The 26578-nt window shown below is 51.8% G+C and overlaps 1 protein-coding gene across 1 annotated transcript; it reads right to left on the bottom strand.

Annotated features, from left to right (window-relative positions):
• Positions 1 to 448: 448 nt before the first annotated feature.
• TRAP1 (TNF receptor associated protein 1) lies at positions 449 to 24475 on the bottom strand. Its single transcript, XM_059862233.1, has 18 exons — positions 24370 to 24475; positions 19861 to 20028; positions 18681 to 18763; positions 18149 to 18289; positions 10681 to 10752; positions 9841 to 10001; positions 8902 to 9011; positions 8645 to 8718; positions 6251 to 6406; positions 5836 to 5956; positions 5643 to 5712; positions 5334 to 5481; positions 4658 to 4843; positions 3492 to 3630; positions 2937 to 3022; positions 1986 to 2131; positions 1534 to 1606; positions 449 to 1259 (listed from the first exon to the last, which is right to left on the bottom strand). The coding sequence occupies exons 1-18, from the start codon at positions 24449 to 24451 to the stop codon at positions 1158 to 1160; spliced, it is 2118 nt and encodes a 705-aa protein (XP_059718216.1). The 5' UTR covers positions 24452 to 24475; the 3' UTR covers positions 449 to 1157.
• Between the last annotated feature and the right edge of the window lie 2103 nt (positions 24476 to 26578).

The raw sequence follows: 26578 nt of genomic DNA, 5'->3' as shown, positions 1-26578 counted from the left end.
GTAGCTTAAAGAGCTGGAGGTTGTCCTGTGAAGCACAGCACCCAAAGAGTTAACCAAACCCAGTCCCAGCATCTTAATCTGGCAATTTAAGGATAATATAAACAAATACCAGGGCTGCTCAGAGCCCCACTGAGCAGGAGAAAGGATTCTTATAAACCATTTGCATGGTGTAAAGCAGACACAGGGAATCTAGCATGGCATTCCTGTCTGAACAGCCACTGCTCCTTGATTCAAACCAAGGGCTACATCTCCTTTTTAGAGACAAAACAGGGTTCATAGCTACAGATTCTCCTGCTTTCCCTCTACACCCTCTTGATTTCACAGCCACCATGTCCAGTGCTTGATGCCCTGAAGAACCAAACAGCATCTGAAGAGAGACAAACCAACATCACCAGCTGGAAGACATAAAGACCAACAAAATAAAGAGGAGAGTGAAGTGGGGGGGGTGTCTGGAAAATAAGAACTGTTTATTTATCATAAATACAGATCAGCTAGGTGTGTAGTTTATTCCACAGACTCTCCAGAAAGCCACACAGTAAAAGCTGCCTCCCAGTTACTTCCCTTTTTCCACAAGACCAGGATGAACTCACTTATCGAGCAGCTCAGTGATCTTTTCTGCCATGGGATTGCACTGACATGTTTCACCAACAGTATCTGTGTCTGCCAAAGGCAGTAAGCTGTCTCCATGCCAGCAAACTGCTCCTGCCTGGTGAGACCTGGAGGTTTCTTAACTAATTAATTGATTTTTCCAGTGCTTGTTCAGAGCACAAAGGTGAGCAGGGATTTTGTGGATAGGGGGTGTATTCACAGACCTAACTGGGGATCTTGCTGCCAACATCTGTTTTGAGAAAGGCCATTTTTAGCAACAGTATGAAATGAGGCTCTTCAGGCTCATGTCAGCAATTTGGGCACGTTGTTTAAGCAACAACCTCTGGATTTTGTCCCCACTAAGAGCACTGCACTTTGAACAAGCTGATGACGTGGGATCTGATAATTACAGGTGGCTCCTCCCCCTGCAGGGAGGGCTGGATGTCCCCAGCACTGTCCCTGCCCTCTGCCCATGAACCTGTGCTGGACAGTGCCTGCAAGCAGCTGCTGAGAGTGGCTGTGCCTGAGGCAAGAGGTCAGCACAGAGTTCATCCTTCAGTCCTTGGGGCTCAGTTCTTCTCCAGGATTCTGGTGAGGAGTTCGTTCAGCCGGTTCACCATAGGCCTGGGATCCTCATTCAGTCCTGCTGCAATCATGGCATTCTCATAAATCTGAAAAAGAGAAGAAAGCACTAAATAAGCACCAAAGCAACCTGCCTGAGGGAGGAAGGGAATGTCCCTCCCAGGACCTGCATGCTGAAACCAAGAATGTCTTCTAGGGCACCTGCTAGGAAAACATTGACCACAAGTCCCAGAAATACCCAGGGGCCACAGAAGGATGTGACTCTTGCCCACTGTAATGGTTCACCCTGTTCCCTGCCATGCATGGTCTGCAAGCTGGTTCTGGGAAGGATGGTGCTGCTTTTGGAGAAGGTCTGGCTCTCACCTGGTCGAGCAACATCTGGGCCAGATCAGGCTGACTGTCCTTCAGCTCGTTGAGCTTCTTAATCAGAGCATGCCTGTAAGAGAGAGATCAACACTGAGATTTGCTGATTTAGGACACAATGAAAAATTTATTTCCAGAATGAGCAGCTAAATCACAGTGGGTCACCAAAGTCAACTTCCTTGCTCCTGTTCTGGGGGCTTCTCTTTTCTCTCCTATCTGTCCCTACAACCCCCATGGTCCCCAGAGGGCTGCACACTGTGTGTGGGGGGCTCATGCTGAAGGTCCCACACAGCCTCACAGATTAAGTCTCTGTGGCACTGACTGCACTTATAGGGGGGACTCTGCTAATTGGCAGCCTTACACTGCCTCCTCTCTGCCTCCACTTCCGAGAAGGTGCTGTGTCCCAAACCAAGGGGGATGGTTTGGCTAGTGCTGGTGCTGTCCCCCCTTACCCTGTGTTGATCTCCAGGGTGGGCTGCAGGAGCTGGGCTCGCTCCTCCTGGGTCTTGGCCAGCTGCTGCATGCGCAGGAAGTGGCGGGCAGCGCCCATCTCCAGCACGGTGATCATGGCAGGGTGCGTGTCCAGCCGCGAGGTCACCTGTGGCACAAGCACCAGTCAGGGCTGCCACGGACAATGCATGTCCAGAATGGAAAAAGGTCACCTGAGCCTTGCAAGATCTCGATCCTGCCTTGCCCCAAATGATAGAGCCTGCAGTAAAATTGGCAGCCCACAACACATAGCTACCATTCAAGCAAACACTCTGGGAGAGAGACTTGAAAAAGCTTTCACAAATCAAGCAGGAGTGAAGGATGACAAACTTGCAAAAACCCTTGATGTCCTCAACTCAGCACTTCAGTAGAACAATATGAGACATTGCAAAATGAGACTTCCAAAAGACTGTTATCAATGTGGAAATCCTGAACATGTGGGGAAAAGTCTGAGGGCTTGGAGTCTCCTCAGCACAGATCCACACCAAGCCTCCACATGATTCATTCCCATCCCACAGGAGCTGCCTAAACCAGCAGGAAAGATGGGGGCCCAAACGCCCCACCGTCCGCAGGCAGTGGCTGCAGCTGGACACAAAACATTCCTTGTCAATACACCTTTCTAGTCCACAAGCAAGAAAAGTCGCCAGCCTGTTCTGGTAACCTGAGCATCGAGTGCAATATGGGCTTTGCTCAATACACACTGAGATGTGGTTCTTCTGCTGCCACCCTGATCATCCAATGACAAATGCCAGCATCCACACCACTTACACAGGAGGCACAGAGAAGAAAGTCTTCCCACAGGGTCCAAAGAAAAATCTGTGGCAGCAGATTCCCAACCAGATGTCATCTTTTTTCCCTAGATCGTTACCTCTGTGGATCTCCTGTGCTCAGTTAGCCAGACACAGAATACCCACCTTCACCCCAGTGACTCGAGAGCCTAAGGCATTCCTCATCCAGGCCATCAGATCCTCAGCCTCCTTCTCTGTCAGACGTTCTCCAGCTGGCAGGGAAAGAGGGCACATCTGAGTGTGCATCTATAGTGTGCAATGGACAATGAGCTGAGTTTCCACTCTTCCATGTCACACTTTCATTTATGAGTTCTCTTGTGGGAATGGGAATGCAGCACCACTCAGCACACACCTACATATCCTCATCCCAGACCATGCCATACCTGGAGAGGGCAGGCTCATGCCTTGCCAGGGGCTGCCTGCCTCTGTCTGGGCACCAGATGTATGCATGGGGTTGAAATAAAATCATGGCAACTCCACACATGACATTCTATTGAACTTTGATCATGTGAGATTAAACCAATCTGCAAAAACTCTGAGCTGCTTCAGACTATGAGAATGGGAGGGTGGAAGGCTCTTGCTCAGGAGCTGGAAGAGCAGGGGAGGGAGGTGTCCCCTCACTGGTTGCTCAGGGTAGCAGGACAGTGTGCAGCAGGAGGGGACAGGGGAGCCTCACGGTACCTGGGCGGCTCTCCTCAAACTTCTCTTCCTTATAGTGATCAACAACAATGTCTGTCTCCACGGAGATCAGCTTCTTCTTGTCAAACTCCCGGAGGTGCAAGAGTGTCAGCTCATCAAACTGCTCATAGCAGAACAGCACCTGTGCCAACAAAGGGACAGCAACACCTTGTTTGGGGTGTAACAGCATTCCCTCCTTTCCAAGGCAGCTCTGTACCAAACAGCAGGAACATCACACAGCAAACTCACAGGTTCAACCCCACAGTGACTGCCACTCAGGGCCTAACATGAAAGCAAACCCTTGGAGGGATTTATTACCATGGGTGGCAGGTCTGCAGCTGCCCAGGGAAAGTGAGAACCAGCACTGACTCCAGTCCTGAGAGGGTCATTTGCCCACAGAGGACAACTGTAACACGATTGCAGCCCTGCACAGCAGCTCCCAGCCTCCTGCTCTGGGGTCCAGCAAAGGTAGGAAACATATAAGAACCAAGTGTCTTTACTTGGTCACAGAATCTGCTGAGTTGTAGAGGAACCATCAGGATCATTGTCCCAACTCTTCTCCCTGTGCAGCACACCCCAACAACCCCTGTGTCTGAGAGCATTGTCCAAATGCTTCTTGAACTCAGACAGGCTTGGTGCTGTGAGCACTTCCCTGGGGAGCCTGTCCCAGTGTCTAACATCTCTGGGTGAAAACTTTCTCCTGATACCCAACCTAAACCTCCCAGCTGAGCTCCAGCCATTCCCTTAGGTCCTGTCACTGGTCATGAGAGTGAAGAGATGGACACCTGCCCCTCTGCTGGCCCTTGTGAGGATGTTGAAGACCACAGTGAGGTCTCCCCTCAGTCTACTTTTCTCCAGCTGAATAGACCAAATGTCCCCAGCTGCTCCTCATATGGCTTCTCCTCCATGCCCTTCACCATTCCCATGGCCCTCCTTTGGATACTCCTAACAGCTGAATGGTTCTTGTTTAACATTGTGGTTAAGAGTGTGTGACAGGTCCCTCCTTGCCTCATGCCACAGAGCAGAGGCAGAGGGGGCTGGGCAAAGGCACCGCGCTGGCAGGGCTCTATCACAGGCCTCACTGCCCTGCTCAGCCCTGAGAGCCAGCCCTGACCACTGCTGCAGCAGCTCAGGGTGTTCCCCTGGCTGTGGCACCACTGTTCCCCCACCTCCATGTCCTTCTTCTTCATGGCCTCGAAGTAGGGCGAGTGCTCGGCCAGGTGCCGGTTGGGGGCACACAGGTAGTAGATGTTCCTGCTGCCGGCCTTCATGCGCGAGCCGTAGTCGCTCAGGCTGGTCAGCTGCCCCGCGGGCAGTGCTGACGACTCGTAACGCAGCAGCTTTGCTATGTCCTCCTGCAAGAAACGTGCTCCTGTGAGCTCAGCTGGGTCACTGAGCTCCACCCGACCCCTCCCAGCCCCAAGGATTCCTGTGCCTCTTGGCAGTCATACAAAACGGCTCAGGGGATTGTGAATCCCTCCTTTTCTGCTCCAGATATTAAAGAGGCAGAAAAGTGATCTAGAGAGGATGTAGGTGAAGCTCTCTTGGAAACGGAAATTAGGCAACAGGAGGGGAAAGCCCATCTTTATTGCCTGTTTTAGTTGACAATGCACCAGGGAGGGTCGACAACAATGTGGGTACAGAGACTCTGCAGGGTCTCAAAATAAATGGGAAGCAGCACCAGTCAGAAAGAGTGCAAGTTTAGGCACTAGAGAATCCATAGGTCTTGGCAGACCCAGGAACACAAGTTAGGGGCATGCAAGTTCCATGGGAAGTAGCAGTCTCCCTCATCCCAGCTCATGGTAATCTTTCCCATCAGCTGCAGTGTTTCAAGACTCCTGATACCTTGACATCCTGCTCTGCTATCGTGACAATCCCCTCTCTCATGAATACGCCGTACTCCTCAAAGAATTTGGCATATTTCTCAGGGTCCTTCTTGCTCTGGTCAATGAAGAACTTGATCAACCTCTTCTGCAAAACATCACGGAGCTTCCTGCAGGAGGAACAAGTCTTTTTAAAGACAACTGCTAGAACCAGACAAGACATTTTAGGTAACTGTGTCTCTGTGCAGGGTTGTAGTGAATCCACTGTCCCCTTTCCCTCATGGCTTTACATCTTTTCCTTGTATCTCAGTCCAGAGATACTCTTGCTTACCTGATCAGGGCACTCTCCTGCAGAAGCTCCCTGCTGAGATTCAGGGGTATATCCTCACTGTCCACAACACCTGGAACACAAAGCAACCCTTGAACAGTGATGCAAACACAAGTGCCAGGCTCAGGAGGGCAGCCCTTGCCTCATCCCGTGGAAGCCATCATCCACAGCCTGCTATTCCTGGTTGCACACACACCTCTAAGGAAGCGCAGCCACTTAGGCAGGATGTCTGCAGCTTTGGTTTGGATGAGGATTTTGCGGCTGTAGAGGGCAACACTGGAACCCATTTCCCTGCTGATGTCAAACATGGATGGCTTCTGCAGGAAAAGAGACAGGAGGTAACACCAGCACTGTGCAGAGTGCCCACATCACACTGTGGTCTTTCCTACAATGCTGAACCCAACGAGAGCTGAAATCTTGGCTCTCTTCCCTAGGGACCTACCCAAGCCATCCCCTGCTCCTGTCATGGCTCAGTATCCCACCTACCCTGCGGCACCCAGCCCACTGCAGAGATGCCCCACTAGTAGGAAAGATGCCTGCTTTCCCTAAGGAGCTCTGCCATTCTCCCCTTTCTGAACAGCTGGGCAGATGTCGAAGGACAGCACATGTACCTGCTCGGGCACGTAGAAGATGCTGCGGATGTTGAGGGGAGCGTCGGCCTTGTAGTGCAGGACGTAGCGGGGCTTGTCGTAGGCCTGTGCTATGAAGCGGTAAAACTCCTCGTGCTGCCACTCACTGATGTCCTTGGGCTCCAGCATCCACAGAGCCTGTGCAGGAGCAGGGAGAACAGTTCCCATCAGCTCTGTGGCCTCCAGGATGCCAGAGCAGGGAAACAGAACCTTTCAAACAGATTCTTCTGCACAGCCTGGGAGAGAGATGTGGCTCAGGCACATTATCAATGAACAAACTACTGCCCCTCATCTGACCACCCCTCAGAGGTAACTCTTGCCCTGAAACATATATAGGGCTAGCCAAATCCCTTTTTTTTGGGGCTAGACAAAAAAAAAGGGATTTGGCTAACCTCCTTTGCCTTACACTTGCCAATGGCCATCCTGGGCAGATCCCACAGCTCAAATGACCGGCAGTACAGGTCAAGTTCTCAAGGCCTAACCAGCAAGCAAAGGAAAAGCAAAAGTTTTAGTGAGCCTTTTGCAACCAACCTGCCTCTCTGACGGAGGTCACTGTCTCAGCTAAGAGCTTGTGAAGCAGCTCCTGCACTGTTTTCTGCTGATTTGTTCAGCAGCTTGGGAGCTGCTTTGAGAACCACTGCAGGGTCACTGCTCCAGCACTGTTTTCCACATGAACACATACCATGAGCTCTAGCTTCCACCTGCTGCTGTTCTAACTCCCCCAGTGCATTCTGAAGCACTCAGCCCATGCTCACAGCATGTTTCAGTTTCCAGTATGTGAGCAAAAGACTTGCACCCAGCAAAGATGTGGGGCTCAATGCAGAACTGTGTGTTTCCAGCTGGGTGAAGCCCATCTCAGTCACTGTCTCTCTTTGCCACTCAAGCCCAAATGAGTGACAGGAGTGATTTCTGGGGACCACACTAACATCCAGTCCACCCTCAGAGCCCAAGAGTTTCAGGTCCCTGGCAGCCCTGAAATCCTTAAGGATTCCTCTGCCTCAGAGCCTTGTTCCACAGGTAGCTTCCCCTCATTTCCAGCACACACAAGTGTCCTGGAGGGTTTGCAGGATCACAGGAGGGATTATGGACTCACTGGCAGCTAAGGTGTTCTACAGTAGCTGTAGAAAGCACTTTGGAAAGTGCTGCATTCTCAGGGGCTCACTTGTAGCTAACAGTTATCCCAGTTAGACCAGAGAAACCCCAGCTCCATGCTGTGAGCATTCAGGAGCTCATCGAGGAGAAACCCCACCAGGGAACCAACTGTGGCTCTGTTTGCAGTGAACTGATGCTGATGTGTGGAAAAACACAAAGCCAAGACCCTGGACAAAGAAAAGACATGAAATGGGAGCATAATGAGAATCAAGCTGTTGCTGTAACCCAAGGGAAAACAGACTTTCTGATAAGAAGATAAAAGTCCATGACTCTATTAAGGGCATTTCACCCCTTGCTCTACTGCTGCTCTTCTCCAGGGAGCCTGTTCTATTGATTGTCAGGCAGAGAGAGCAAACAGCTGTCTAAAGCTATTTCTGGTTTTGTAATTTAAGGGGCACAGCTAGAAAGCCTCTGGAACAGAAACACTATTATGCAGGAATCCAAATAAATAATCACTGACTAATAACACCAATTACAGAACCTTAGATAAATTAACATGGTAAAATGTTTAAATACAGTCTTGAGAGTCTGTGCAGTCAGTGCCACATTCCAGGAAACAAAAAAGCCACACAAATGCTCTCTACCTGGTCTCTTAGGTGAGAAAGCTTTAAACAATCAGAAGAGGAGATGCTGGAAGAAAATGATTCATAGATCTGTTTTAAAGATAATTTCTCCCAAGTGATACCTGCAATTGGGCTAAGAACATCTGAGTAAAATGGATCTGGCTGCAGTATAATGCCACTGGTCAGAAAATGCCAGCATCAAGCAGTGCTCAGCTAGGAGCTGGGAATAAATCAGGCTGTGAGCTGCTGAAAAACCACAACCACTCCCTGGCAGTGGCTATTCCATGTAAAGGACAGAAAGAACTGCAGGGAGAGGTGTCAGCACACCAGCAAGATGAGCAATCCCATCAGCACTAACATGTCACATGGCTTGAACAAAATAAGCATCATAAAGCACTGAAATAATAATTCAGGACAAGGGAAGATACAGATCTTGGTGATCTCCAACACTTTTCCACAATAAATGCAAAGAAGTTGTTGCTGGTATGACTTCAGCTGGATTGTCTCCTTTTGTTCTAATTAACTGATCACTGCAAGATCTGTGATATCCTGGACAATCCTCCCCCTGTTTCCAGGGACAGCTGTGTGCTGTTTCCTGTCTCCAGTGGAGCATTACAGTGGTTCATCTCCATGAGTGACCTGCCTGTGGCCTCCACCTCACCTGTAATGTGTTAATTCTTCTCCCATTGAGGTACAGGGGGAAGCTGATGAAGTTGCTGTATTTTGTCACCACCTCTGGAATGGAAAGAAGACAAAGAAGGGTCACCTTTGTGGAAACAACACAACAGGAATTCCCTCAGTAACAGCAGGTGAAAGGAGTTGCAGGAGAGGAAAAACCCTGTAAATTCACCTCCCATCTGTGAGCACCAACAGAATCTCAGAGCCCCAGGGCTAACAGCATTCCCCTCCTCTACTCACCCTTGACTCGGTCTTCATTTGCAAACTCTTTGCAGTCTTCTTTGAGGTGTATAATAATCTTAGTCCCAGCTCTGACCCCAGATGCTTCTGCAATCTCAAACATCCCTGAGCTAGGATTAGAAACAAACACTGTGTCAGTTTGTGCCTCAGGTACACTCATGATAGCACAGAGAAATTGTTCAACTAAGAGGACACACAACACTTCAAGGCTGAGAGGAAAAGGCAAAAGTCTCAAATGCTCCTTATGCCTCTGAGAAACCCCAAAAACCATCCCAGCCACCCCATGTGGCTGTTTTCCCCACAGAGACTCCAGACCCAGGACACACTGCTCTGCAAAGACACTAGCTACTGAAAACTCAAACCAGTCTGGTGTCTCAGTTTTCTTAGGAATTTACACAGTAAATTCTTTATTCTGACGAAATTTTAAGGGGATGCTGAGCTTGTCACCCTCAGAAGCTCTAATTTCAACGTGTCCAGCAGCCCACAGCTTTGCCATCACAGACAGTTGCAACTTCAAGCAAAAAGCAAAGGATGAGCACACAGCTGTGACCCATGGGGAGAGGGGTCTGCAGCCCACAGTGCTGCACAAGATCTGCTCTCTGTGGGTGCCCCAAGCCAAACCTCAGAGGATGATCAGACCAAGGAGGTTCAGTTTGTCCCTGTGGTGTGGCACCCTGAGCTGACTGCCTGCCAGCAGGGATGAACAGGAGAGGCAGGTGTTCTGTCCACAGCACACCTGCTCTGACAAACCAACTCTGCCCTTGCAGCTTCCACACTGGCACATTTGGCCATGCTTTGTTACTGTGTATAACTTGAGCAGGACCTAAACCAGTCAGCCGGGTCCTGAAAGAACACACAAGCCCTGTCTTTGCAGGGCTTTCAGGCCATGCCTGGTCTGGACACAGCCCCCCATGCTGCCACCCCACTCTGCAGCCTCACCCATCAGATGACCAGTGGTAGCCTGGGCTGCCTGGCTCTGCTGACTGTGAGAACACCTCCACTTTATCAGCCACCATGAAGGCTGAATAGAAACCCACTCCAAACTGGCCGATGATTTTACTGCTGGCTTCAGCTTGGCTCTGCAGAGCTTCTAGAAAAGCCTGCAGGAACAAAGGAGACACAAACCAGCACACAGTGACTTCAGGTATTGTTGGAGGTTGTGATCAATCCCCAGCTGGGCTCCCCAGGCACTGCAGCCTGGCAGTCCAGCACCCTCACCCCATGCTCCTGCATCAGTGCTCTGAGGAAGGTTCCCAAGGAAAAGGGTTTCTCCACAGGGACTGCACCTCTGGAGAAGGGGAGCACTGCTTAGAGCAGTAAAAGGAAAACAAGCAAGAGCTCAGTCAATCAGGAACAGGAGACCTTAAAATGGTGTCTCCAGAAATGAAAACAAAAATCAGGTACACATGTACAACACATGTACAACACCTTGCTGTGGGGACAGAGCTGCCGCTCCCCTGGACAGGGGGCAAATGCCAAGTGGGTGGGTGCCCCTCCGTAAGGATGGCTGGGCAGGAGGGTGTTTGGAGTGAGGGCAGTGGGTGCACACAGGGCCCTTCAGCACTGCCTGGGCTCCCTGGGCCTCCCACAGCACAGCAGGGAGCATTGAAAGCCAGAAGGCTCCACAGGCAGGTTTCACCTTCCAAGAGGGGTGTAATTTCACAGCTGGGCTGAAGGCCAAGGGACAAAACAGCATGAAAAATTACTGGGAGAACAAAAGTGGTTGTACCTGGAGAAGAGCTTTCTAAAGGAGGGAGAAGAATCCTCATCCCAAGTTACCTTTGAGCCTGATCGAGCAATGGTACCAAGGTTAGAAACCAGCTCCTCCTGGGTCATCCCAATACCAGTGTCCTGGAAATAAACAGTAATTGCAGCTGAAATATCAGCAGGGAATCATTGCTCCAGCAAACAGCACCCAAGAACTTCTGCCTCCAACTCCCACTCTCTCCTTCCCCTCTGGTAGTAAATCCAACAGGAGACTTCCAGCTGTGACTCCATCTGCCCATGGCCAGGAACACAGACTCAGAGGGCACAGAGCCCCAGGGGCAGCCACAGCTCCCTGCAAACCACCAGAAAGCTCAGAGACACTGGCCATTTCTCAAGGAAAGACAAAACCATACCAGGACAGGCTGGATTCTACATCCCTCTAAAAAGCACAGGATGGCAGTGCGGGAAAGAGATGTCAACCCAGCCATGGCCCCACAGTGCCAGATGTCATGCACAGAGACACCCTCCATTCCTGAACTGGTCTGAGGGGGAGGTGAGGAGCAGAGAGAAGCAGCTTGTTTGCAATCTGCAGATGTGGAACACTGGGAATCAGCAGCAGAGCAGCAAATCCCTTAACTCTTAAGTAATGCAGACCCTTGCCTGCAAGCAGCACATGAACTGATCTCCATCTGCTCTGCCTTTCCCCCCTTCTTCTCCTCCTCACCCTGTGCTCCATGGTGTGAGTATGAAGCTGTTAATGTCCAGGAGAGCTGGGTATTGCATTCCCAGGGAACAGCCTGACCCCAGCCAAAATACAATGCGCCAGCTACCCTCTGTGATGCTCTGCCCAAGCTTCAGAGGCACACAGCTCCTTGTCACCCCCAGGTTATTCCAGAATTGCACTGCTGCATGCAGATAAACATCTCCCTGCAGCTCACACATCTCAGGCAGCAGAGCCTGCAGCAACACCACCCAGAAAATGCTGCAGTAAGTCTCAAACCTGGCTGCAACTTCAATTTGCATGACACCCCAAGGCAACAAAGGTAACAGCAAACCCCAGCTAGAGATGGCCTGTTGCTTTGATTTTCTAAGATTTTCTAAGCCTTCTGATGTTTACCTCCTTGTGGAAAACTTTATCACACGCTGTCTGGAGATAACACATTGTTTTGCATTCCTTTATGGAGGAGGAGAGACTTGATGGACTGTTAGTTTGCCCAGTGGCATTGGAGAGGTGGCACTGTCACCCTCCAATCCACTGTCACTTTTGGAAAACTATAAATGTTGGAGTCAGAAAATAAACTTCCCTTTTTGTTCTTCACCTTGGAGCAGCGGTGTGCGTCTGGTTCTTTCGTGTTCGAGAGTGACAATGGCCACCCTCTCACACGGGGTCCCAGCAAAAATCTTTCCCTTCCTGTTGTCCAATGTGTTCTCAGGCTTGCTCCACACACATTTGCCACAGGAGCAAAGGGCAGGCTACTGCCCTCCACGATGCCACTCCTAAGAAAAAAGTGCCATTCTCCCTCCTAAATCCCAGTAGCTTCTCTACCCGACACAAGCATCCTAAGAACCCACTGTTACATGTTCTCTGAGCCACTCTCTGAGGTGAAAAGTAGCCAAGTGAGATGTGATTCTCATTCCCATGAGGGATTCAGCTCTACCTGAGTACCTGTGAGCATGGGTATCACAGCTGGCAGCAGCTGGCACATCCAGAGTGGGCTCACACACCCCCAGTGCCTTACCAGGCGTGGGATTTGGTGTGCAGGGTCAGCAAAATCAGCTGCAACAGAGCTGGCAGCTGCTAGGTGGCTCGGAGGTGAGGAGCCAGAGTGACCTCTGCCACCTATGGAGTATTTACTGGGCTTATTTCCACCAAAGTAAGTTAATGGCAGTATGGATTTCTTAATGCAATGTTTAACTGCACTGAAGGATTGAACTGTTCAGCTTGTTGAAGTGCCATGTGGGTAAGACATTTTCCTGTCCTCCACAAGGCAGGGCACAGCAATCCCTTTCCCTTGGTTAATTCGAGTAAGGCCAGTCAGCCCTCCTGGCTGAGAACAGGGATGATGCCCAGTACGATCTCAACAGCAAGAGATCAAAAGCCAAGGAAAACAAACAGCCTATGGCAAAATCTCAGGAATCTGACATGGTCCCTTCCCCCAGGGAAGAAAAAGCCAGAAAGAACAGCTTTCAGCATCTGGTTCAGTTTTTCTTCATGCCAGACCCTGAACAGAACTCTGATCCTCTTCTATTTATAGCACAGCATGTCATTCCCAAATTCCAGTGTGTTAAAAAAAAATACATCCTTACCCCATTAATTTATTGGCTATTGAATTCCTAATGCCCTGCCAAACTTACTGCAGAATGCTTAATGACAATTCCTGGAGACTGCTTTGATGAGAGTGAATCTCATGAACAAAGAAAGCAGGGCTCAAACAGTCAGGATGTTGACAGGGAGAGCAGAAAGTGAAGATCCTGGCAAAGCAGACATTCCCCACTGCAGGAAAACACCTGAGTGGATTAAGATGAAGACACCATCAAGATTAAAGCCACCCTTGCCATGTCCACATTTCCTGCAGCTGCCCTTTGGCTCCCTTCACCACATGGAGCTGCTCAGGGGAACGGGAATAAAGCAGCAGCGGAGGAGAGCTGGGAGCTGAGCTCTGCAGAGCAGGAACTCTGCAGTCATGGGAGGCAACTGAACCTGCCTGTGAGCAGCCCACCTCAGGCTGGGCTCACACAAGTGCTGGCAGCTCCAGCTCCATGAAATCCAAGGAAGCAGCTGGTGGAATTTCTACTGCCCTTCTCACATGGCTCCGTGCTGGACCAGCTGCTGCTTGGCTGCTGGGCATCTTCAGCAGGAACCAACATGGCATCACCCAACCCTGCAAACTCCTACCCACCACCATCCAGCCTCTGCTCCACCATCAGCATTACAACATCTCATCCCCTGCACACAGTTCTAGCCCTCCCTTCAGCCTGCAAGAAAAGCTTTATCAGGCTGACCACAGCCACAGGAGAGCTATCTGTAGCAGCACAAAGCAAACTGTACATGGGGCTTCTCAAATTACAAAATGTGAGGGACACGCTCAGAGTTCCATGTGCCAGGTGTTTCTCTACAGCTTGGAGAGACCAAGACACACAGTTCAGTGTGCTGACCCTTCATTAGCTGAATGTTAATTACAGAAGACCTGATGTTACCCCTCAGAACCACCACCTCCTCACCTGGGTGAATTTTTCCTCTGGTACTTCTCAGGGTGCAGAGTAAAAATCCTCCCCAACCCATCCCCTATAAAAGACAACAAAGAGGCTGCAGACCTTCAGACTATGAAGGGCTGGTGGCCACAAGTGTTGAACTAAGTAACATTTACCCCAAAAAGACAGCAGCTGAACTTTGTTTCTAGCACCTTTTTATGTGTGGAGACCTCCACGGGACCAAAGCTGCTGCCGACCTGCACCTTTGTGCCTTCTGAGCCCTCTGTTCTAACCCTGTGGTGAGGGTGCTGGATGTTTGCAGACACCTGCTATGTAAGATTAGTTTAGCTTTGCCCATTACCTGAGTCCAATTTAAAGTTTTGCAGAGCTTCCTTACACCTAACAACCCCTTAAGCAGCCATTAACTGCTGCCTCTGCCATGACTGCATTGGAAGGAATGCTCCCAGTTAGAGGTACCTGGCTGAACTATTGTATCTTTCACTTTGCTTTGTTGCAAAACAAACACTTGAAACATTTATTTCAGTGCAAAACCTCAACAGGGCATCAGAAGAACACTGAGTATATTATAAAGACATGCTGCTTTCACCAGTGGATAAGGTAATAAAATCCCAAAATGTCTGATTAGCAAACATGCCCACTGTTATTTAAATACCTTGATTAAAGATTTCAAATTCACAAGACCAGGACAACACTAGAGGAACGCTCTGGTTTAGAATCATTAAAGCATCTGCAGCAGCAGCAACCAGCAGAAGAAAAGCCAGAATAAAACTGATGCCTGTGAACACAAGGTAATCTTGGCCTAGTACATGGAAGTTGTCCAAAGCAGAGAGCCTGAGCTTTCCTTTGCAAAACCACAGGCTCAGCCTCCACCCATCCAGGTCTAAATACCCACTGTCCAGAAAAGTACTGCCTTTCATCCACTTTGAATTTCCCATTTTTATACAGAATATGCTCTGATTCTGCCATGAAGAGAACTAAAGGATTGTGCACCTCCTTCCTTGGGCCACAGGTAATTTGGGATGCGTTTATATTTCTGGGTCCTGGACTTATTTGTTAAAGATGATGCAACCACTAGAAGCTGCAGCCCATCCCTGCAATCTGTGGCACATGTCTGAAGGTTTAATTCCACCTAAGACTTGCTAAAGTACAGCCAGATTTACCCCTCTATCTCCACTTGCCCATCTCCTGCTTCCTCAAGCCCAAGTGACACACAGATGCTGCAGTGCAGGTCACCCTCTCTGCTGCAGCCTGGTCCCACAGGGAGGGGCACCTGCTCCCCACCTGCCCCCAGCTTTGTGGGACACAAGGGTGCATCTGCACTGACCTGCTACAGCCCAACCAGCCCAATCCTGACTGGAGCCCAGCAGAGCCCAGTCCCTGTTACAGGCTGTTTGTGAGGCAGCAGAGATCTGCTCAGCGATACAGGGAGCTGTTGCAGGGAGGAGTGGTGTTTGCAGTCATTTTAACTCCTCCCAACACAGCAAACTGGTGATTTTGTGGTTTCACAGACACTGATTTTGGATGACGGCAAGAGAGAGATGAAAGCCCAACAAAGGAAAGTGAGCAGCCCAAGCTCTGGCAGCGACCACGCTGCTCCCCCATGCTGGAACAGCAAGCACACTCCCTCCCCCAGCAGAAGCAGCCATCAGCTCTGTAAACATTTCAAACCATTTCCTCTAAACTGTCCTAGCCCTAAATTAAGCCTCAGCAAGGAGCAGGGCTGCAGCCCTGAGCTCACACATCACCACCAGCACAGCAGAACTGCACAGCTCCAACACCACCAAGCGCCTGTCACCTGCCTGTCACCTCGTGCAGGTGCTCAAGGTGAGCTCTGTGCTCACAGAGCCTTGGGGTCTGTAAGAGGCTCTCTGTTCCCACCTCAAAGGGTCCAAAATCACATTGGTAAAGCCTCAGCACGCGGAACTGCAGAGCTCTGCAGAGCTATTCTCACTGGAAACACACCCCCCACATTTTCAAATGGATTTTCTTAACCACTCTGACCTTGCAGGCTGTGGCTGCTACAGATGGAGCTGTCCTAGAAACATGAGGCAGTTTTCAAAGGGATGGAGGAAATGGTGGAATTTGCTAAAACAACAGGTCTTTGGTGAAGGAAGCGAGGTGGTGGAATTCAGTCAACACGTCCCTCTTAGCAGCTACTACACTGCAATGCTTAGGTGGAATATTCCTGAATGAGGACATCCATCAGAATTCTGAGTCTTGCTGTGCTTATGACTGGAATTCAGGCCTGGCAGAGAACAAGGAGAACTGCAGTCACTGAACAGAGATGAGTGCAGTCCTATACCAGATCTACAGAATCCCCCAGGAATGTGCCTGTAATGGCCATCACACGTTACAGACCTGCCTTTTCTCAGCCCAGTGAGACACAAAGAGATGCTACAGGGCTTGGAAGAGGAGGGGAGAGATTCAGCAGATCCAGAGGCACAGAGCAGCATGAAGATCTGAAAAGGATCCAGGGGTCAGAGTGAGACAATGGGACCTTTCTAGGAATAAAAAAGGGGTGACCCTTGCCACAGGTCATGTATGAGGGACCTGCTGCCTCTTTTTTGGTAGGTCCTAGTGGGTACAGAAAACAAAACAGTGGCAAAGGGAAGATCCATCTCTGCCTCAATCACTGCAGCAAGCTTTCTTTCACCTTTGCATTCCTGAAAGGCAGAGAAATGTTCTGAATGACGCTTGTTCACAGTAATCATTACATGCAGTTTGCTTCTTCAAGAAGTTATAAATAACCCCCTGACTGGAGGTAAGGAGCTTTTGGCACTCTGGAGAAGGCAAAGCTATTAAAGAGATTGGAGCAGTGTTGTTCTCACTGCTCCCCACAGCCCAGGACTGCTCCAGTTAAAAGCTTCCTAGTTAAGACTCATTTAATGGCATTAGAGAGGCACTGGCAGCCAGGCAGGGGGTTATAAAAAGCCCAATCCCTATCCCATCTAACTGGGATGGCATCAGAGGCACCCTGCAAGGTGGGCAAGCAGCTCTCCAACCAAACTGCCACACAAGAGGAGAGCTTCCACAGGGACAGGGCAAGAGAGCTAACAATGTCTTGATGGAGTCAGATGCTTTGTGTCCACTACAATCTCAAAAGGGAAACATGAAAGGCAGGAATGAGCCCCTGCCTGGGGCTAAGCGAGGGCTCCTTAAACAACTGCTGTCACACAGCAGTCAGAAAACTCCAACAGTGTGACAGGAATAGCAAAGCCCCTGCACCATGGCTTGAGAATCTCTGCTTGGTGATTGTGTTGCCCACTGACAAGCACTAACTTCCCCATAGCAACTGCAGCACTTGCTCTGCAGAGGAACAGAAATATAAAATAACTGTGGAGCCTCCAACAGCCCCCTCTGCTTTTGTCCCACATGAAAAATATCAGCCTGTGTGCTCTGTCTGTGCCACATCTCCCCTGGACCTGCCATGGTCCCTCAGGGCTGCCTACTTCATCCTCCTCCTTCTCCTCTGCTCTCCTAGGAATGTCCATAGCCAAACTAATGGCTGACAGCTCCACAAGGAAAATGACCAGTTTGCCTTCTTAACATTAGGAACTCTGCCAAGAAAACACCAAAACTGAGGCTCAGCCTCCCCCCCTGGACAAGAGCCACAAGCAAGATCAAAGTACAAAGAGAAGGCCCAGCTGCATGTCCCTCCCCACACTGAGGCCCACAGGTGACTGCTCTTACAGACTGTCTCCCTCCCCGTCAGCATTTTGTCACCAGCAGGGACAAACCAAAACCTGGGCACAGAGAAATGCTCTGCTACTGCCCAAATCTACAGTCCCAACTGCCTGAGGGCAGAACCTCAGCAGAAGCTGGACTCAGCCTGTCCTGGAGCAGGAAGAGAGAGAGGCAGGAATGGGAAGTTCTTCTCAGCACCCTGGCATTTATTTCCTCTCTCACCCAGGGAAGAAAGAAGGTCTGCAAGCAACCATGTAACACCTCAGACTTAAGGAGGTGCATGAAAACCTCCCCAAAGGTCAGGAGGAAACCAGATTCACAACTTACCCAGTAGTGAGAAGCTCACACAACCTGGGAAGCACACTAGGCAGGGGTACAGGGAGAAAAGTCACTGGTACTTCCCAATAGGGAAAGAAGGAGCAGCAAATTTTCCAATGGCTACAAGTGGGGAGCAGATAACATTGTTGCTTTCTCATCAAATCCTGAGGTTACAGCCTCATGAACCAGAGCCCAGCTGAGGACAGAATATTTGGGCAGGCCTGGGAACTGTGCTGCTGCTCAGCTTCCAGTGACTCTGCAGAGGACAAAGGCCAGTGATGAGAGCAGCAGGGAATAACACCCTGCTGCTACCAGAGGGAACTACCTGGATGGTGATGGTTCCCTTTGCACTGTCTGTCTGCAGGTGGATCTCCAGCTCTGGCAATTCCTTCCCCTCTGTCATCAGGCGGTGCCGCAGCTTCTCCAGCGCGTCGCTGCCGTTGGAGATCAGCTCCCGGATGAACACCTGGGGACAGACACAGCCTGACCCTGCAGCCTGGCCCTGCCCCTGCACAGCCCTCCCAGAGATCTGGGAGATCAATGGCCCCCACAAACTAATTCCCAGCTCCCCAAACTGTGGGAGCTTTCCCATTATCTGCCAGGAGAACAGTTTGTCCAAACTCAGTGTGCAACTGCAGAGGCTCAAGGCTTGGAGTCACTTGGCTATACCTACAAATTGTTTCAAAAAGACATTTTCAAGGTGTCTTAAAAAAACATCATTCAAGAAAGTCTGACATGAAAGCTCAGGACTCAGGACTGAACAGTTATTCTCCCAGCTCAACCATTTTGGATGTACCCCTTGACAGAGATGGGGCTTTGCCAACAGAAAATCTCCCAGCAAGTTGAGGGTGTCTTACCTCTTTCTCTGAGTACAGGGAACGGGCAACAATGTCCAGCAGTTTCTTTGTTTCAGCCTGGAATTCATGTTTAGAGGCTGCACCTGGAATAAAGGTTAGGGTTGGGTTTGTTCAGCTTGGAGAAAACAAAGTTCAGGGAGCACTTAGAGCCCCTTCCAGTGCCTATAAAGGGGCTCCAGGAGAGCTGGAGACGGACTTTGGACAAGGGCTTGAAGCAAGACAGGACAAGGAGGAATGGCTTTACCCTGCCAGAGGACAGGGTTAGATGGGATATTGGGAAGGAATTCTTCCCTGTGAAGGTGCTGAGGCCCTGGCATATGGTGCTCAGAGCAGCTGTGGCTGCCCCTGGATTCCTGGAAGTGTCCAAGACCAGGTTGGATGAACACATCTGTACAGCAACTCCTGCAGGCAGGGAGCTGTGCCCAGGAAGAGAAACCTCTTCAGAAGAAACTAAAACTAAAACCATCTCAGCTGAAAGACCATTCTTGGTCTTTTAAAAATAGCAAGAGGCATTAGAAAACTCTGGGAAAACACAGGGAAAAGCCACAAGTCCCACACGACCTCTGCCGTGCCTTGCTGGTGAGGACCTACATCCCCCAGGGATGGCGTGAAGCTGGAGTGTGGGCAGCCAGCACATCAACCCCACCAGGGACTTCACAGCCTGGCAGTCTCAAAGGCACCTCCAGGAAAACCACAGAGGCACAGGGTGCAGATGCTACTTCTGTGCTGGAATAACTCATTGCTCACACTGCTTTAGAGCACCTGTCCCTGAAGCTGTGCAAAGCAATTCATTCTAGCTGAAGGGCTGACACCAGGACTCTCATCACACCTCCATGATGCACAGCAATGACCTGGGCAGGCACAGCTTGCTTCTGGGACAGAAAATTCTTTTCAGCCAATTCCAGTGCCTGTGGAGCCTCCATACACACACATGGCCATCAACTGCCTGCCTAAGCCCATGGATGCAGTCTTGATGTCTCTGTTTCTCAGTAAAGGCCATGCTGACCTCCACACCCAGGTTTTGGGAGGTGATGGTGCAACACAGATGGAAAGGATGTGGTGAGCAGTACCTGCACTTCCTCCAGAGGCAGCAGCACTGCTGAGGGGGGCTCACCTGCACCACACCTTGACCCAGGAGCACCCCAAGAGCATCCCCTCAAGACATGTGTGCCAGGCCCACCTTTCACGTTCTCTGTGTTGCTGATGATGGTGTGCAGGGGCTCCTCCTCCTTGCTCTCTGCTGTCTGTGTGCTGTACATCCTCACAGCAGCAATGCTGGAGGCAGGAACCTTCTGCTGGAGGCTCCAGCAGTGGAGAATTTGTCTTTGCAGACATGCTGCTCCTTTAGCTAAAGACACAAATGAAGATATTTCAATACACATCACAAGTCCAGCACCAACAGGAGCATTCCTCAGAGGTCCCACCTAGGTAATCCCATGGGAGTTACACTGTCTGAACAGCTCCCTCACCACCCAACACCCACCATTCCCCTCCAGAATTGCCTTCACTGCATTACAAGGGCAAGCTGCTACTTTGGCTCTTCTGAATTAAAATTTTATCCAGAAGATGACAACTAGCAGCTTTCCCACGGAATTAACCAGGAAGAGGCAGTCTGCAGCTTTCACTGCTGTTACCTGGCTAAGCTGAAGACAACACTGCCTGTGAAAATATAAATTGGCAATAAATATTTGGCCTCTGACAGTCCAAGCACAGGGATTACACTCCCCAGCAAAGCTGGGTCCAGGGCAAGCATTACATGCAGCAGCAGCAAGGCCACCAGTCACAAAATCAGTGGGGAAAATGAGACCAGTCCGGAAATGGCACAAGCCTCCTTAAGGTCAGGGATTTCCAGTTCTCCTCCTTTATTATGCCCAGGTGAATCCAACAATTTCCTCTCTGTTGGGGGATGAATCAAAGCCAAAGCTGGTCACAAAAAGACCATTGCAGCAGCACAGACCTCTGTCCAAAGCCTGTTCCTTGGAGTGATTCCTGAATTGTTGGGAGCATGCCAGAGCAGGATCCCCGAGGGTGAGGACCTGACCCTGCAGCTGCCCTGGGGAAGGCAGCATCTTGGCCTCCCCCAGTGCTACAATGAACATCAACAGGCTGGATGGTCTGGGAAGCAGAGGAGGGACCAGGACAGCCTGGGCAGAGCCAGGAGAACATGGACAAGCAGCACAAGTGGCTGGAAGCAGTGACAAGCTCAGGTTTTCCTTACAGCTCACTCTGTGCCTGTTGGCTGTTTCATCCAGCAAGGGAAGGAGGCAAACCCTACACCTGAGTCCTTTCTTCAGATGACTGGGTACAAAAAACAGCCAAAGACTGAACCAAACCCCATCAGTATGGTGTGAGCCCCAAAGCACATCTGTGACCTCTCTGGAAACAGCTTCCAAGGCCATCCCCTGCCCTCCAGGCCAGCTGAGGGAGCTCAGTCCCTCCTGAATCTTTCTCCACCTTGCCACAGCCCTCGAGTGAACTCTTCTAGCTTTTTCACCAACATCCCTCATCCTCTAGCTCAGGCTCACTTCACAAGTGCTCTGCAAACCTCCTGGCTCCCACAGCAGGTCCTACAGTCAGTGTGGTCATCAAGAACAGGTCTTGCTGCTCCAGAATATCATGCTAGGCTCTCACTTGCTGCAGAGCAGGTGAACATGAACCCCTGAACTTTAACAGCACTTCTGTCTCCTGCACCTCATCCTCAAGAGCTGACAGAAGAGGCTGTCAGTCCTCGTTCTTCCTCCTCCTCCTCACAGAAAGCTCTGAATCAAGATCCACTTCTCCAGCCAGAAGCTTGAATGACTCCCCAGTCATTCTGCTCTTAAAGAGCCCACAAATAGTTCTAAATGCATCTGAACACCTCCCACACACATAACTGCGCTCTGCGTCACAAACAGCTCTGCTGCATTATCACAGGACACCTTCTGCAACTTCCATTCCACTGCCTGGATTGCCTGGGAAAGTGGAAAACAGCCCTGGCTGAGGTGGAGAGCAGCAGAGCACTCACTGTCCAGCCCCTCAGCTTCAGAGAGGAAGGGTCTGCAGCTCAGGGTTTATATCTATTTTATACTCATTTTATGCTGGGTGCTGTAGGATACTGCATTGTACGTAAGCACACACACACCTCCCAAATAGCAGAAATAAAAGAGAGAATTTTGCTCCCTCTCTGACTCCAGGATCCAAAAAAGACACAGAGCAGCAGCAGCTTAAAACCTTAAGTTCATTTCTATCATCAGATGTCCAGGCAGCAAAACCCCATAGCCCCCACACAGGCCACCCTCCAGCCCATGAACACCAGCTGACTCCAGAAACTACAGCTCCTTATAATTTTATTTCTGGCTGTTTCTAATTGTTGATGTATTCACATATTTTGCCTCCCTACCTCCAAAGCACAATAATAAATCACCACCCATCAATTCGGAAGTTACTGTCAGATTTGTGCAAAGTTTGGTCTTATCATCCTTAATTAGCAGCCTGTCCCATGCCAGGGAGACACAGCTCATTAAATCGAGCTGCAGCACCTTCAGCCCATTTGTCTCTTGAGAGTCCTTGCCTGGAGCAAGGGAGCAGAAAAGGCTCCTGGCTATTCTGGGTATAAAACCACAATTATCAGCACACAAGAGCTATTGAGAAGCACCTGCTGAGGTAACAGGGTATGTGCTACTCATAACGAGCCTCAGAAACAAATTCCTAAGCCCAGGTGACAAAGAAGGAATGGCTCTTGCCCCAGATATGCACTGTGATGTGTTGGGGCAAATCAGGACCTTTGATAGTGAGTTAATCAAATGTGGAGCTTCACCACAGCCCACACCCCTTCCTGTTCCCATCACTGCACCGTGAGGGTGGAGACACCCAAATTCCACCCCTCTGTGATCCCAAGTGATCCCAGTGTGCCCATGGCCACAGATCTGCCTCACAGACTCACAGCAAAGCCCTCAGGGCTCCCTCCTTTCAATCCAGACACCTCAGTGATCCCCCAGGAAACACAGCCCAGCCTCTTCTGGAAAAAACCCTGCAGTGAGCAGAGCCCAGCACCAGGCAGAGATTTATGGTGGGAAACCCTGCACAAAGCAGTTTGTGGCTCAAAACAAAAGAGAAGAATTTGGGTCAGCAGGAGCCTGGAAGCTGGTGCAGGAAAAAGCTCCAGCAATTAACACTCCCAGCTCAGATCTCCTTACACAAAAGGGCTCCCGAGCTGGGCACCAGATCCCTGAGAACGTGGGGAGAAGAGAATTCTCTGCCTGACCCACTCACACCAACACATCTCCCAAAAAGCTCTGCACCAGCTCCAGCCTCTGAAACGGTGAGAGCAAACACTGCCAGCTCTGCCTGGTGAGGGAAGGGAGGGCTGTCCCTGCAGCCAGGACACAACCCAAAGGAGAATCCTGCCCCTCCCTCTTTATCCCCACCCCACACAGCTCCTGCTCACTGCTTCTTCCCTGAGGGCCTGAATGACAGGTTAAGGGATAAAACTCGGGCTCTGTTGGAGTGTCTAACCCACCAGAGCCAGCAGCTTTGCTCCCAGACATGGATGCTAACAAGCCTCTGGGGATTTCTGTGGAGGAAGAGCTGGATTGCCCAGAAGCACCCAAGTGGCACTCTGTGACACGATAAATCTGACAACCCGACTCAGAAAGTGACCCTATTTGTCACACAATTTCCCCTGTCACATTTTCTCTTCGTAACCTGCAGGGAAACCACAGACCACAGCAACAACATGCAGATCTGTCAGTTAGGGGCCACACAAGAGATAAGGAAATAGCAGGGACTGCTGACAGGCAGGACACTCCTCGCCATGTTTTGGTTAATGGCAGCTCACAGGCACATTTCCAGTGCATGAGGGCCTTGATAAGGGAGCACAGCCCATAACTGAGGCCTCAGAGTTTGGATTTTCTTAGCACTCACTCCTGTCAGCTGTCTGAGATGAAACTTCAGGTGCACTCCTGGCAAACAAAAGGAGCTCATTCAGGCTCATCTGTAAAGTCCCCTGGTAGTGACTGCCCAGACAACAGCAACGCTGCTGCCTTCTGCTCTCATGCAGGTGCTCCTCTCTCTGCCTTCTGCTCTCGTGCAGGAGCTGGGATGTGCACCAGGACATGTCACACGATGTGAATTTGCTGTGCAGCCTGTATGAGCCAGCAGGTACCGCTGGATGTCCTGCACATCTTATAAAGGCCAGGAGATGAACCGGGAGTGCTGTATGAACCAGCACATAAACATGGATATGTTATATATCCCTACACGACCTAGGGCATGAACTTCACCGTGCTATACGAGCTGAGCATGCTGTACACCCCGTCTGAGGCAGGACATGGCCCTGGAGCCGCTGGTGGCCCTGAGTTCGCTCCCTGCTCGCCACGAGCCCGCGCTATTCCCTGCACAGCCCCAGAAGAACTCGCCCCTCCCCGGGAAGGAGCGCTGAGCATTCTCGGGTCAGCTCGCCGAGCGCTGTGAGCGCTGCTCCCGCGCTACCGGGCCGGCGCCCGTTCCGACCCTGCCGAGCGGCCGCGGCCGGCGCCAGCCGAGAGCGATCGGGGGCTGCCTGCGGGACACGGACCCTCCGCACCTCCAGAGGACGCACAGGGCCGAGCGCAACTCCGGGCAGGAGAGGCCGTCCGGGCCGAGCCGTGGAGGTCCGGCCGCCCCCTCAGCCCCGGGGCCCGCGCCCCTCACGCCGCCCGTCCCCCCTCACCTGCGGGCGGGCGCAGCCGGGGCGCGGTCCCGGAGCGCCGCAGGGCCGCGAGGAGACACCGCCCGCCCCGCGCCGCCGCCATGCCCGCGCTGCCCTCCCGCGGCGCACTGCGATGACGTCATGGGGCTGGGGCGCGCGGAGCTCCCCGCGCGCGAGCTGTGCTTGACGCGAGCCTGGTGACGTCAGGCTGCCCCTCAGCCCTCGCGCGCTGCTTCCCTCAGGGCTCCTCCCGGGTCCCCTCACGGCCCCGACCGACTTCTTCAGGGGGCACCGGAGCTCGGTCCCCTCACGGCTCGGGCCGAGCCCCCTCATTGCACGGCCCCGACCGACCTCTTCAGGGGGCACCGGGGCTCGGTCCTCTCACGGCACGGGCTCTGTCCCCTCAGGGCCCCGCCTGGGTCCCCTCACGGGAGCGTTTCCAGGGCTCTTCCTGGAGCCCAGGACGCCGTTGCCAAACCGCTCTTGTTGTGATCGTTAAAATCCTTTTCGTGTTTCTGAGTACTTGGTAGGAAAGTGACAGGTTACAAACGCACCCTGCTCTCCCTGTGAAGACACCCCTTGGGGTATCTCACAGTGAACGGCTCTCACAGGGAGCCCATTCCACGGGACGGGCTGCGGCGGGAGCCCGGCAATCGCAGCTGGCAGAGCTCGGGGCACCGTGGCTCTCCCCCTTTCCCCACGGAGGGGGCTGAGGGCCGAGGAGAGGCTGCGCCGGGCCGGGAGCAGCCCTCAGGAGGCCACTGTGTGCCACACCTTGGCCGGACACCCTGCTCGACTCTGGGCCCGTTGCTTAACGTCTCATTTTTCTATTTCTCTCAAACGCCTCATCTCCCAGGGCTGTTTTAGTGTACATCATCGAGATCTAAGGGGCCGAGGTACTGGACAAAGGCTTTGGGTGGGATGCGCGTGAGCGAGGAAATGAACCACTCTGGGGAGAGCCAAATTTGAAACGTGCCTGCGAGTAGAGAGCCTGGCCTCGATGAACACCACAGCCAAAAATAAAAGACAGAGCAGGTCTCTTTCGGTGAGCACTAACCACTTCCAGACCGAGGAGGGAACCGTGCCCACCGAACAGAGGCAGCTTTGTAATCCCAGGCCCGGGGGAGCTCGCTGGAAAGCTCCGTGTGCAATTCACTCGTGCTTGCAGCTGATCTTTTGAGACTACGCCGAGCCGAGTGTTGTTTTGGAGGCTCATATCTAAGAAACACCCGCACGGAGCGGGGTTTGTGGGGCACTCGGCGTTATGGATTAGGTGCAACAAACCCAGCACGAGCCTGTGCAACACTCCGACACCCTTCCGCTGGCTGCATTCCCACCTGGAACCAACTCCAGCCCTTCATCGAGATTCCCTGTGCTGCAGCCAAAACCAAAATTACTTCTGAGCCGGTTGCAAACGCTTCCCTCCTCTCGCTGTGCTCACTGCTACCTCCCGCTGACCCCACGGCACTCCCGAGAGCGGCGCTGTACCAGAGCTCTTGTACCTGCTGTGAAACACCTGAATCCTCCTCCTGCCTCACCCTGGGTGTGCTTTCACCATCAGCCATGAAATGTGCTCCTGCAGGGATCGCAGGGGATCTGATAGATCCTCCCCTCTGTCCAGGCCCAATTATCCAGGGGTTGGCTCCAACTTGCTTCAATCGCTGCCCTGGCAGCGTCCTGCTCTGCATTTTAAATTCCAGCTGGGGTGAAGCGCAGGGAAGCGCAGATTGCCCTGCACAGCAACCTCTGCGGTGCTTCCCCAGCGCCAGGTGGCTGCTCCCGTCTTCCCTGCACTGGAAGAACCGAGGGCTGAAATTTGCTTTGGGAGAAGCACCCGGCGCACCTCCAGATCACCCTGTAAGCCATGAACTGCTGTCACTTACTGCTGTTCACTGGCACCGGCTAGAAGGGACAACACCTACTGCTGCCTTTTAGCAGTGACCGAGGGGGGACCGTCCCAGCCTGTTTGGCAAGAGGGCTCCTCTTCCTCCCCGCTTTGCTCTAACGCATCCGGGGGGCAGACGGTACGGGAGCCCTCACACAAGTGCTGTGGGCAGGTCTGTGTCCCGGTGGGACAGGGATGAGCCATGAGGGGAAGTCCAACTGTGCGGGCAGCGGGAGGGAAAGCTCCCAGCCTGCGGCAGCAGCCAGGAGCCAGAGCGGAGCAGGAGCAGAGTGGAGCAGGGTGGGCAGCCCGGGAAGAGAGCAGAGAACCACTGCTGCAACTCGA

The sequence above is a fragment of the Haemorhous mexicanus genome, chromosome 17 (genome assembly GCF_027477595.1).
Source record: "Haemorhous mexicanus isolate bHaeMex1 chromosome 17, bHaeMex1.pri, whole genome shotgun sequence".
NCBI lineage: Eukaryota > Metazoa > Chordata > Aves > Passeriformes > Fringillidae > Haemorhous > Haemorhous mexicanus.
The sequence above is the reverse complement of the archived record's forward strand: the minus strand, read 5'-3'. Positions and strand labels throughout refer to the sequence as shown.